General features: G+C 37.2%; 1 protein-coding gene across 1 annotated transcript in view; it reads right to left on the bottom strand.

Moving 5' to 3' along the window:
- Positions 1-253: 253 nt before the first annotated feature.
- Positions 254-14,303, bottom strand: part of LOC123958276 (interferon-induced very large GTPase 1-like) — a 35,871-nt gene continuing 21,821 nt past the window's right edge. The window contains exons 13-20 of the mRNA XM_046031556.1: positions 10,031-10,139; positions 9,289-9,855; positions 7,955-7,989; positions 7,580-7,676; positions 7,360-7,400; positions 6,882-6,984; positions 6,670-6,707; positions 254-6,524 (exon numbers count right to left, since the gene is read on the bottom strand). Coding sequence (XP_045887512.1) covers positions 1,746-6,524; positions 6,670-6,707; positions 6,882-6,984; positions 7,360-7,400; positions 7,580-7,676; positions 7,955-7,989; positions 9,289-9,855; positions 10,031-10,139 — 5,769 coding nt within the window. The 3' untranslated portion in view covers positions 254-1,745. The remainder of the gene's footprint in view (positions 6,525-6,669; positions 6,708-6,881; positions 6,985-7,359; positions 7,401-7,579; positions 7,677-7,954; positions 7,990-9,288; positions 9,856-10,030; positions 10,140-14,303) is intronic.

Here is a 14,303-nt window from a genome sequence, read left to right as displayed (position 1 = left end):
CTTCAGCTTCAAGCTCAACCTTTTTTTACCCATAAAAAATCTCCTTGTGTCCATTTTATACTGACTGTGTGATCTAGCTAATGTTGGCATAGTAACTCCAATTCTTGTCCGTCAAAAAAACATTTAGAGTATTTCCATGTATTTTCCTGTAAACCCTGGTCTGCCTCCGTTCCATTCAATAAAAAGACAAAATTACAACACCACACCATGTTCTTCCTCAACAAACCATTCAAAGTGAAGAATTATTCAGAGCTGAAGAAAAAATTTTATTTGATGACCTTGCTGCCCTGGGCTTTGGCCAAAAAGGCTTAAACTCCTGTGACTACATGAAGGGTCTATTTATTACAGTAAAAGAAAATATACCAATTTCTTCTTCACAAACACTAATATTTCTGTTTCTAATTATGGATATCAATACTGTTGCAATGACAGAGTCAAATTAAGCAAACAACAGAACCAATTCTGATATGGACAAAAATGCAATCATTTAAAATTATATAGTGTAAAATTATCGAATACTCCAAATACTTAAGAAAGATAAAAGATTATTCATCAAAGTCTTTAAAAAATCATACAAATTTAAGTAAATGTCGCCTACAGAATAAAAACAAAATATAAAGACAAAAATATGTGTTTTATGTAAAAATTATTTTTTATGAGTTGGAAAACAGATACAGTTAAAAGGTTAACCATTGTTTTAAAAGCAGTTCAATTTTTTTAACATAATATGTCAACTTATCACAACTCTATCCCTTTTCATGGGACTTGACAAGTCTCATTCAAATACAAGTTTCATGCATTTTCATAATCAACAAAACTTAATTCACTCTCAGAACATCCACCTTCGGACTCATCCTATCTATCAGTTCTCTTCTCAAATGACAGTTTACAAAAAAAAAACAATTACAGAGATACAGTGTACATCTTCTATCAAAACTACAAACCTGTTATGAAGCCTTTAATTGAGATCTGTAATCTAAAAATAGTAATTTGTTATTTAGAATGAATTCAATTCTTTTTCATGTCTGATAAAATGTCTCAGCTCAACATCCTACACATTTTATTGCTCTTTCAACTTTAAACAACAAAGAAAAATCTGTCATTCATCTTGAATTGAAAAAAATCCCACATCTTTAATGAATAAAAATATCCTTCTAAAAACACACCCTTATCATTTTTTCAAGTACACAGTTTCAGTTTCCTGTCATGTCTGTTTGAGAATTTCAAATAAATGAAAAAGGTAAAAACAAAAGTCAAATACAATTAAATTACGTTCCTGTTTTTAGAGGAATGAAAATATGTCTATGATATCTGACAACTCAGAAACTCCCTCTTCATTTCTTCTTAGAGTAGATTTTCCTTTAAATGTTTACATATAAATGTCATGCATCTTCATCATCTTAATAATAATTAAACAGAAACCTAAACGACTAATTCTGTTTTGTCTCATACTTTTTATGATCATCCTTTAAAGGCAAACAAACACATCATTTGTAATTACACAAACATTGTATTCTCCTTTGCCTCAGGACATTTTCAGGAATCCTAACTACAGTTAATGTTGTACTGCAATTCACTATATATAATACTATAAGAATACATTATGATTAAATTATAAATTGGCACTGTATCAGTCATTTTGGAAAGGCATCATCCTCAATACCGCAATCAAATCAAAAACTCCTAATTCTTTTGAGCAGTTAAAGAAACTTTGGACTTTTGTTACTCTGAGTAGAGCTGGGTCACTACAGATTGTACATTTCAACCAGACTTTTAATAGCTTCTTTTTTACTGTGTTTTCTCCACTCATTGGGAATTTCTCCTCTGCCGTGGAATTTTAATTTATGGTGGTCTTCCAGTTGCTCCTGAAATCGACACACAAACCATTTCCAGTATGTCAGTTTAGATGCATCAGGAGTAATCTGCCACGTAGCATACTTCTCTCCAGCATTTTGATACCGTTTGTAAGGAAAAGTCTCTTTTGAATCATGCTCGGGGTAGAAACATCCATCACTTGCAACTAAAGTTGTGCAGAAGTCGATGACCAGTTCCACTGTGTTTCTAAAGTGCCATCCCCTGATCCCAGAGGGGCGATGAAAAGGGACATTGTGTTTGTCTGGACTGTGATTTTTCATGGTGTTTGTACAAACAGCTGCACAGAATGGACACGTTACCCAGCAGCAGTTACACAGCTGATCGATGAGGATTTGATCAGGTTTCAGTCTGAATTCCTTCATCTTATCCAGTGAGAGGCTGCTCACTTGCTTCATGATGGATATAAGGCCTCTCTCTATCTCTTCTTTCAGAAAGTCAAAGTTGTTTATGTCTTTGAAGTTTTGACAACAAATGGGGTCAAATGTTAACTCATCTTTTAACAAACTGGAAAACTCTTCCACCCACATGTCTGTGTCTCCTCTCTGGATTTTGACTTTCTCTGTTGCAGTAAATAAAGCTTGACTCACACATTTATTGATGTTTTCAACATTTTTCTTGAGTATATTTCGTGCTTTATATCTTTGTTCTGTGAAGATGTATTTCTTTACTTCCTCTTTTATGAAAGTCTCAACTTGCTTCCTTGGGTGTTGGATGTAGGTGATAAAACCATCCAAGTCCTCTTTCTCAGCCAGTGACTTCAACACATGTTTCTCCAAGTTCAACCTGTTCCCACTGAATGCTGGGAAACTGCACTTCATCTCTCCAGCGAGATCAATGGCAGTCTTGTTACAGACAGCCTCGACAGTGGAAACCTTCAGCTTTTCACAGATCAGTCCTCCAAGCACAACAGCAGACGAGCTTCCTCTGCAGAAGCTTCCGAAAATGTTGTAATATTGCATCTTCTTGTTTTCTAAATAAGCGAGGGCATCGTTGTTCATTTTGAATTTCTTATGGGACTGTGAAAGCCAACTCTCTGCTCTGTGAAACACATACAGCAAGAGGTCAACTGTAAACTTCTTCTTCAGAGTATATTTCCTCTTTGATTCAAATTCTGTCACTTTTGTTTGAACATTTTTGGCCATTTCTTGCAAGTAAGTTGAACTGTAGCCTCTTGTAGCGACAGGTTTGCTTTTGATCATGTCTGTGGTCTGCTGTTCGACATCGTCAATGAGGGATCTGATCCGTTCCTGATCTTCATGCTGGAAATGCTCCTTCAAGTAAAGCCCTACTTTTGTAGCTTTTTCTGTAACAAATTTAGTAATTTTGCTGAAAGCATCTTGGTGCTTTGTGAGGGTTACATAATGAATGTAATTGCCAGCCTCTGACATGTTGTTGTACCTGCCACTGCTTTTGGATTCATCTATAAGAGACCACTCAAAACCAAACTCTTGAAGGACAGTAAACTGATCTTCTTTCAAGTTGATGTCCTCAATAGGTTTAATATCTGCAGTTAGCTCAGTGACCCAGCTGCTCCAAACAGAGTTGAACTGCCTTTTAAGTTCCTCTTCATCCTTTGCCTTGTCTTTTAACTGATGAGCGAGCTCTTTGCTCTTTTGTAGCAGCTTGTTCTCAAACTCTGTTTTCTTGTCATCCAGCTTTTTACGAGCATTCTTCTGCCGGATAACTTCTTCTAGTTTTCGTTTAACTCCTCTCACTTGTTCATCATGAAACTCCTTGATTTTGCTTTCAAATAGTCCTCGCCACTGAACCAACATTTCTCTGTCTCTGTTGTCCTCAAAGTACGTTGTCATTGCTTTTTTGATTTCTCCATATGTTTGGCTCATTTCTTTAAACAGATAATTGAGATCAACCTTGTCAAGTTTTCCATTTTCAATTCTGGTATAAAGCTGGTTCTCAATGGTCAACATGTCGCTCCTCAGGGTCCAGGTCCAGTTCCCATACTGCACCTCAAGTTTCCTGTAAACTGCAATTTCAAGTGTGTTTTTGAAACTGAAAACAAAGTGTTCGTTCAACAAGGCATTCCACAAGTCCTGAATTTTGCCTTTGAACTGTGAGAGAGTAATGCCAGCAGACTGTGAAGCTTTAGAGAGGATGATGCTCTTCAGCTCTTGGACACTCTCACTATAACCTGGATTTGGAGGAGCCATAGGTGGACTTCCCTCCCATAGTTGGGCAAAGTACTTCACATCTTTCTGCACGTCAAATGCAATGACGTCACTGAAGCACTCTGCATCACAAACCTCCTCTTTGGCTGCTAGTTGGGCCATCAGGTCCAGTTTTTCTTGCAGGCGTCTCTTTCCATCCATGTTTTTCTCTGCAGCTGCAATATCTGTAACATTCTGGTGAACAAACACACAACTTGGAGAAAGTTTAACCTTCTTCATCCTCATGAAAGCCTGAACAACAATCTGCAGAACATCTTGCATCTCAGCTGGATTCTCTCCAAAGATGTTGATTAATGTCATGTTTCCCAGACCAACAACAAATGTTGCCAGTTCATTGTCATGGTGAAGAGTGGCGTTACCTTCCAACTCAAGAGCACGCAAACCTTCAGTGTCCACCACCAGAACGTAGTCAAACTGAAAGTCTTGCTTGATCTCGTCTGACACTTTGACCAGCTGCATGAAGGCACCTTTGGTGCACCTGCCAGCACTCACTGCAAACTGTAATCCAAACATGGCATTCAGCATGGTGGATTTTCCACTGCTTTGTACGCCTAAAACTGACAAAACAAAAACTTTCTGGTCGCCCAGTTTCTTGATGACTTCATTTAAAAGACCGGAGATCCATGTCAAAGGCACATGACCTGCATCACCATCCATCAGCTCCATTGGGTGTCCTGATATCATCAGCTCTGCAGCCAGCTCAGGGTATTTAGACCAGTCAGTCTGTCCCTCCTTTCCTTGTTTCTGCAGAGATGCATGAGCTTCATAGATCTGTCCCATTTCTCTAAAGATGTGCTCCAAGCCAAAAGTTGCTGACTGTAGATTTGTTGATATTTGTTCAAGCTCAGTTTGCTTTCTTCTAAGCTGATCAGATTTGTCATGTTTCTTCTTCAAAGCCAAGACCTCAGACCACTTTTCATCATAGCTTTGGAGAATTAAAGAGAGATCGTCTGTGGAGAGCGCATCTATTAAGATCTGAGTCCATTTCAGGAAATACTCTTTGTCTGTTGATGACAAAGATGAGAGGCTTTCAATGAATGACTTTATCAGTTCACTGCAGGAAGCAGCGCATTGATCGTCCCGTATTTGCTTTAATTTATTTTGCTTCACAGCTTTCTCTTTCTCAATGTGTCCTCTGAGGTGATACAGTTCTTTGTTTATTTTGCACCACTCATGCCACAGTCGGCCTTGACAAGGGAGAAATCTATCTTTAATCTTTGAAACATCCATCCCCTGAAGCAAATTCACTATTTTCATTGCAGCAGATTTCCCTTTTTGGCTAACATTTTCATCTTGATCCACTCTGATTCCAGAGACCTCAGCCATGGCTTCAAGTTTGAAGGATGCATGTGGTCCAGACAAAATGTTTCCAATGATTCCTTTCAGTTCGTCAGAAACATCTGACTGGCTTCTGTCTTTAAGACCCATTTTGTATTTTCCCTTTTTCAACTGAACTGCACCACCATCGTTATCAGCAATGAGAATAATGAGAGGCTTCGGAGACATGAAAAGTGCTGAGATAACTTTAGAACTTTTGTCACCTTTTTCCAGAGTTGGTACAAGAACAACAGTGACTAAAGATTTTTCCATCAGTATGTCACGCTGTTTGTCAGTTGACAGAGCATCACCATGAAGATTACAGAAGGCTATGCAGTCAGTGAATGCATCGTTGGGTTTTCCAGCAGGGCAGTACCAGGCTATCTCTGCCACACCATCCATCAGATGGCGAGACTTGGTGCTACCTGGGCAGTTTCTGTGGAAGAAGGTGCTGTGACGGTCGTTGATCAAAGAGTTCATCAGCTGAGATTTAGATAGTGACAGTGAACCCAGGCGGAAAAATGACACCATGGGTGTCTCAGCTTTGCAGATGGGCATACTCTTCATGGTGACAGTGTTTGAATCATCTTTGATTTGAGTTATCTTCCATGTTTTCATTATTTGTCTGAAAGTCCACAGAGGGCATTCAATCTCCATTGTGACTGGGTCAGGAACAAGCAAAGGTAAGGCATACTGACATTGTGATAGCTTTGTGATCATGTTCTGCTTAAGGAAGCTGTCTGAGCAGTGAAATACTGCCATTTGAACATCCACTGGATGCACGTGAGTCTGTTTTGATTGATCTGAGTCTACACTGGTGCTAAAAAGAGCATCTAAGTCATCATCTTGTGTCTCAGTGTCAAACACTGGAACAAGCTTTGACTGGCTCACCTCAGGTCTGTCTTGTCTTACAGGAATGTATCTGGCTCTGTAGTCTAACATCATCAACCTCTGAAGAAAAGTACGAGCTAGATCTTTCTCAGATGTGTCCTGGTCCTGTTTCATAGGTGGGCCGATTTTAAGAAAATCTGCTGGTGTCAACTTCTGTTGATGTTTGTCTTGAAGGTGAAGTCTGCCAAGCAGTGTTTCAGTTTCTCTTTGATGTTCTTTCTTCCTGTTGATCTCTTCAGAAATTTTCACTGACTGCTGTGAATAAGCAAACAAATATGTACTGATGTAAAAAAAAAAAAAAAAAAAAAAAAAAAAAAAAGTATAACATCATATATGTATGTGTATATGTATATGAGACAAAGTAAATAAGATCTTCTAAAATAAATAAGGAGCTTCTTACCTCGTCCTTGTTTCCACTCATTTCCATATCTAAGATACCTACAATAAAATAACTGCATTGTAAGGAGAACAGAGCAATGTGCTATTAAAACAATATATTTTTCTAATATATAATATTATTCACTCAGTCATTGTGAATGTTATACATTTAATTACGATAGTTCTGTTATTGACTGTTTTGTTATTATACTGTTCAATTCATTCAAATGTTACCTTTCTCGTTGGCTCTAGATGATACAGACTTGATATCAGATTCTCCTCCAACTGTTCTGCTGTTGTCACTCTTATCTGAGTGTTTAGCATTCACTAGATCGCACTACAAAAACAGGTGATTTTATATTATCTGAGATTAAGAATGTGAAGATAACAACACACAGCAGTACAATGATTCAAAGTACAACAACACCAAAAATAACTAACAACTCATTTCAACTTTGGACTTTTGGCTTTAATGAGGGGACATAGGTAAAAAGAGAGAGAGTATCTGGTGCCCAGGAGAAACTTAATATTTCGTGTGTCAAAGCAGGAGGTTCATGGATTCAAACTCTGTTCAAGTCTAAATTAAAAATGAAAACAACTCTTCAATTAGCTCAATGTCTGGTTGTGATATACGTAATTAGGAAAAGAGAACTGGTGTTAAAAATAGAAATGCTTCTGTGTAACAAAGACTACTGAGGTTCAAAGATCTCACCTTTACATCTGATGTAGCTGCAGTCTCCTCCAGCTGGTCTACTGCAGGGTAACAACAAGCAGATAACAAACTTAAAATAAATACTTCCTGGTCAGGTAACTATTTCCGGTTGATAACACTTATTTCAAAAATGTGTATATTTACAAAGTCCACAGATCCATAAAATATATATATCCTCTCGATAATACATTGAATTTTAAACTTTTTTATTTTTAATTACCTTTCTTCTTGGTTGCAGGTGGTACAGACTCTCCCCCTGTGTTGTCGTCCTTCTTCTCTGAGTGTTCAACACCACCAGCTTGATTCACTGGATCACACTGAGAAAATAAGTGATTTCATTTAACCTTTAGTTCACCTGGTTGGAGCCTTTGATTTAGAAGGTTTTTAGTAGTTACTGGAAGAAATTAGCAACAAGATAAACATGCATCACTCAATAACACACAGTGATGCACCAATTCAGGGCAAGATTACAAAAATAAAAGCAATGTAAAACTATATGCTCAATATCTTCAGCTGTGAAGATTGGAAAAGTTTATTCAGGTGTGAGACAATTTAGAAAATAAATGCTCTATAATGAAGTTGAAAAAATCTTTACCTTTATTTCTGCTGCATTGTCCTCCAACTCCTCTACTGCAGGAAAACAAAAGAAAAGCAGATTGGAAATGATCAGGGATCACGGAACCACACTGGATTAGTTAACAATCCTATATTCATTATATTTCCTAAATTTCTGTGTTAAATTGCATTTCTTTTGCCAGGGTTGATAGGGAAACAATATCTCAATCATATGACTTTCAGATCAGAAAAACATGTTTTTTTCTGCAGTTGCTTTGGCCCAAACCTTCAATTAAAATTAAAAACACAGTGTGCAAATCACAAATGTATAGGTCTTTTTCACAAAACAGTTTATGCCTCTTTTCTCTAATCTCTTTCAAATGAAATAGTCAATCATTTGACATATTTGGATCTCAATCAGTTATTTAAATGAAACCAAATAAGGGTCTACATTCTGCTTTTCTGCAAAAAGTTTGGGTATATTTTAAGCCATGCTACTTGTTTAATCTCATAGCCATGTGCTTTATAAGATGATCATATGTTTTTTTATGTCACATCTTTACCTGCAAAGTAACTAGTAACAATACCATGTCAAATAAACATGGTACAGTAGAAAGAATAATATGTCCCTGTGAAATGTAGTGGAGTAGACATGAAGTAGCGTTAAATTTAAATACTGAAGTACAGTACAGGTACCCCAAATTGCCTGAGTAGCACTTGAGTAAACACACTTAGTCACTTTCCACCACTGACTGACTAAAAGACAGGCAATAAGATTTTATGGATCGGAGACTACAATTGGCCTTTACCTATACCTGCTCTTTTCAAAGCTTAAAAATCAAAACGTTGACTTATTCGTTATCTAAATCTGCAATACCATATCAGCACCTTTTGAACCGATATGTGGAACTTGGTATGGGGAGTCATGTTCTGGCCACCTGGCGATCTTTCAACAGTCATTCTGTTTGCTCTGTTTTTGAGGAAAATATCTGGCTCTTTAGCTGCTAAATGCTCCACTATGTTCACCAACTAGTCTTTAACTGTGTCTGTCTGTGGTTAGGTGCTGAGCTTATTTCCTGAAAATAGCTGCGTAGAGAATATGTCACTATGAAAACAGCAAAAATAACCCAAAATAGTAAATTTATAGCTGGAACAGCTATACCATGAGCTCAGTAAAGGTCCGAACAGTCAAGGGGAGCTGCAGATGCAGGTGATAATTCTTTGCTTGTTCATGAGCAATCCTTTTACATAGCATTTTTTCACATTGCTGTTTGATACATTGTTAATGTAAAATATTGGTTACTGCCAGTTTAAATTTTGTCTACTTTATCTTTTTGCAGGTGTTATCAGTGAATGCCAACATTAAAATCTCACCTGTTTGATTTTGCTGAAACTCTGAGGAATTGACCTCTTCTTCTTTGTGTTCTTTATTTTCATCACAGATCAGTCCACTGTAGCAGTGAGGATCATTTTCAGACACCATGACGTCTATTTTTTCCAGTAGAGCTGTTATCTCTCTTTCATCCATCATACTTCTGGTACATGTGTGGTATCTTTTTTCACTGCTGTTGGCTTTCAGGTCTGTCAGTGCACTTTCACATTTCTCATCTGACTCATGAGTCACAACTGTCATTAAATAAGCAAGTGATCTTTTCCCAAAAGCTTTTTCTAACCACTGCACTCCTGAGCTATAATGGCTGTTATGCCGACCATTTGGTAACAGTAAGATAAAGGCATGAACTTCCTGATATAATGGGAATTTGTCAATGTTTTGCAGACCAAGCATGTTAATGACATAGATGTGCCGACCACACAAATCATACAGTTTGGATGAAAACTGTTCCACATTTGCTTGCTCGTCATGGTCAAGTAAGATGTTTTTTGATCCAATCTCAATGGAATTTGTGTCACCAATTAACACAAGTGTGAGTTCAGCCATCACTGAAACAAAGTAAATAGAGAACAACGTCAACACTGCAGTGATCAATGAAACAGCAAGTTATACAGAGTTTGCAGAATCACAATGGCAAAAATAAAAGGTCCTCACAGTATTTGAAACTCAACTGAAATTTTATCTATAAAATCAATGTTACTGTAATCAAGATAAAAATATTACCTTTCTCATTGGTTGCAGATGATCCAGAATTGATTTCAGACTGTTCTCCTGTGCTTACATCATTCTTTTCTGAGTGTTGAGCTTCACCAGGTTCGTTCACTGGATCACACTAAGAGAATGGGATTTTACTAAACATTTACCAGGTTAGACCCATTTAGATTACAATGCAGCATCAAGATAAATATTAAAGTTGAAGATCAACAAAATTGTGTTGCACTAATACAATAACATAAAACAAGAGCAAGACAAAAGTGTATAAACCACCAAATGAAAATCAGACACTTAACTTTTGTCATCCAATGACAAACCAGACGGTTCATGAATGTATGTGTGTTTTTTATCATAGCTTTCCACTTGTTTAAAATTATTGTATTACTACAATATCATTATGTGTTACCAAAGTCCCTATGACAAAACTCTGACTCAACTTCAGAAGAAGGGATACTATTTAAAAAAAAATTGTTATCAAACTCGAACCATCGGTTAATATGTAGTTTTATCAGTGTTATTAAGCAGCAAGCTATCAATATACGAACACGGTAGTTTTTATTTTAATTTTTTTTGTCTGTTTACTAAAGGGGACTGGGGCCAAACACCCCTAAACACATGAGAAAGTCTGAGCACATTGTTCAGTCTTCTCCAGAGCAGCCTTTACTGCCAGTTAACAATCTGAGGAGACATCAGTCAGATGAACACCAAGCTTTTTTTGGACATTAAGCCTTTCATTCACAAACACCTCAGAAGAAAAACCTTCTGGATATTCCCTCTGTCACATCACAGAATACCAACAGCAACTTCTAATAACATTTTCTCACATCTGATACAAATCAGCAGACTCTGAGCAGGACTGAGTTCTCTTCCTCTTAACATATCAAACATGTCCCACAAAACAAGCAACACGCAGCATTGAATCAATCTGTCCACACACATCCCTCACACTGTCTTAATGTTGCAACATGTGCAACCACATTGACAGTGCTGTACATACTTTTGAAAACAAATTGCAACAAACACATAACCCACCAAATGATCAGGAACATTAACTCGATCCAGTTACCATCACATATTACATTCAGCCTCCAAGAAACAGATAGGATGACCAAGTAAACAGCAGATTTCCCCCCAATACTCAAGTTTTTCCTTTAAATAAATCCAATGCAATACAAAATGAGACTTTTAAATGCTTTAGAAGCAATTATTTTCTTTTAACGTAGAAAGCCTCAAGTATCAGGCTACACAATTGAGATGTTGTCTGTAAAGAGGGTGCAGGTGATTGGTACTAGAGGTGGGTGACCCGGTTAGGGTCAACAGGTTGTAGCTGTGTCTAGTACAGGTCACCCATTTATTTCTTTATGCACAAAAGCTGAGCCAAAATTAGAAGCTGTGGTTGTTTACCATAAATCATGATGTAAATATCTGAAAGTGACAACAGGGCCCTTTTCTGGTGCTGGAGGCAGGAGTGGCGGTAGGTGATGGGACCAGCCTTGATACTATCATTAGTCCTCAAACCCTGCACAGGCTCACATCACCTGTCTTAGGACTCACTTTCATTTTTATTTCACTTTACACGGGTTCAAACAGTGCATAGCTTTCCCTTGTGGCTCAAACAGAATTAAACCCAAGAAAGGTTTCACAAATAAGTAGGCCTACATAACTAATGAGAACTACAGGCTGCATTAAAAATATTTAATCTACTTAACTAACATAATAAGTATATTACACTGGAGAAAAATTAAAATGAAAATAAAAATTATACAACTTAGATTTGTTTTGGAAGAGTTTTGTTTTGAAACATAACAGTAGATGGCGGAAGCTGAGAGTTTTTAGCAGCTATAGCACCATAGAAAGAGAAGCTGGAAGGCAGGTGAAGTTCTGCACACCCTTCAAACTCAGTGATTAGCTTCCTTTGGTAGCAGTGCAGCCTTCTCTTTGATATAAACAGAAGTTAAAAGGTCAAACCCTTATTGCCTGTTGGCGCCACAGAAGGGGGCAGAGTGACTTCTGCTGGTTGAGCTTCCACATAGCAAGAAGGATACTAAAATATGAATTAAATAATATAAACTTAAATAAATAGGCTAACTGCTGTCCTAAGCTACATATAACATTAGTTCACCTGTCTTAATCTGAAGTTACAGGTCACCCACCAATGGCCTTACAAATGTTTAATTCTCCCTAACAGCCTAACGGTATTATTTTGTTAGTTATTGTTTTTATTTCAGTCAGCTTAAGTGTTTTTTTCACACCCAGTGCTACTTAGGTTTTACTAAAAAAACGTTATTTCAGTTTAGTTTTATACTATAATCACCTTTCTAACTACATGGTATATGGGCTACTTTTATTGTGAAGGTTTTACCGGTTACTTTCGCTTCCATAAAACGAATAGACAACGCGACTTCCGTTTTTGGTTTATAACGAAAAACGAATTGACTGAATTTCACGGACTCTCTTCATTCTTTGTTCAAAAATTAATTGGTTATTCGTTTTTTGATTCTGGTCTGGGTATCTCTGGATAATCCGTAATTCGTTTGTAATACTAAAACGAAAATACCGTTTCGGTTTTTTGTTTCAAAACGAAAAACCAAATAACCGTTTTTCGTGTCAGAATCAAAAAACCAAAGCTCAAAAGCTTATTGCCTGTTGGCGCCACAGAAGGCAGCAGAGTGACCTCTGCTGGTTGAGCTTCCACATAAGTAAGGCCCATAAATATATTAAGAAACTAAAATATGAATTAAATAATATAAACTTAAATAAATAGGCTAACTGCGATCCTAAACTACATATAACTTTAGTTCACTTGTCTTAATCTGAAGTTACAGGTCACCAATGGCCTTACAAATGTTTAATTCTCCCTAACAGCCAGAGCTATTATTTTATTATTGTTATTATTATTTTTATTTCAGTTAATTAAAGTGTTTATTTTCTATACCCAGATTTAGTTTAGTTTTATAACCTACTAAAAACGTTATTTTATTTTAGTTTTAGTCTAAAATCACCTCTTTAACTACATGGGCTGCTTTTATTTTGAAGGTTTTATCGGTTACTATCCCTTCCATAAAAGGAATACACCACGTGACTTCCGTTTTTGGTTTATAACGAAAAACGAATTGACTGAAGTTCACAGACTCTTCATTCTTTGTTCAAAAACGAATAACAATGAAATGAATCACCAATAACGAAAAACGGGCCGTTTTTAATTGGTTTTTCGTTTTGAAACAAAAAACAGATAAACGGTATTTTCATTTTATAATTACAAACAAATTAGGGATTATCCAGAGATACCCAGACCGATTCTGACACCAAAAACGGTTATTTGGCTTTTCATTTTGAAACAAAAAACAGATAAATGGTACTTTCGTTTTTGTATTACAAACGATTTACGGATTATCCAGAGAAATTGATTTTGAGATTTTTAAGACTATATACAAAACACTATAGAGCTATTGTAAAAACTCACCTTTTTTATGTCTCCTTAGCCATTCGTGATTCCTGGTCTGTGTAGAAATGGCTGAAACCCCTCCAGTCCCCATCCTATTTATAGAGAGATCTGGGCGGGGTTCAGCGCACAGAAAACGAAGCAAAACGTTTTTTTCAACGGAAACGGTGGGTTCCCTGAACACCCTGCTGTGTACACTTGAAGCCAGTTGCAGAACGTTGCGCAACGTTGCAAGGAAACATGTCGTTCAATCCGAAAATGTTGCAAACAGGTGCAAAACGTTTTGAGATTGACCTCGCCCCTGGGGACCGTTTGCTTTAATGCCAGGCCTGCCCCCTCCCACCTGCTCTGAACAAAGCTCTGCATGCACATTACTTGTAAATCAGAGATAACAAAAGTGAAAGTAAAAGAGCTCTATTTCCCTGAAACCATGTGACTACAGGGAAAACTATTACTAGATTTAAAATTCACATTACCCAAACAGTGCCAAGCACATACTGCTGTCAATGGTTAACCCTTACTTACAGTTACTTGCAAAGCTACAGCTGCTACAGTTTTGTATTGATATATAAAGAGGGTCTGTCATGCCAGATGTCCGTTTTATTGTTTCCACAATGCCCAGTCAACCTGCTAGGAAGCGATGGCCTTCTTAGACTAGGATTGGCGCTAATACCATCAGCTGAGGGACAAATAGTAGTAAAGAGAAAAGCTGAATTATTTAAAGGAGACATATGTGTTCTCCAAGGAATTGGAAAACCGCGATATTACTATTCCCTCGACATTCCAGACAAGCCACCACACAATACGGCCACTGGCCTACTAAATGAGGGAAGAAACGCA

The sequence above is a fragment of the Micropterus dolomieu genome, linkage group LG02, assembly GCF_021292245.1.
Source record: "Micropterus dolomieu isolate WLL.071019.BEF.003 ecotype Adirondacks linkage group LG02, ASM2129224v1, whole genome shotgun sequence".
NCBI lineage: Eukaryota > Metazoa > Chordata > Actinopteri > Centrarchiformes > Centrarchidae > Micropterus > Micropterus dolomieu.
The sequence above is the reverse complement of the archived record's forward strand: the minus strand, read 5'-3'. Positions and strand labels throughout refer to the sequence as shown.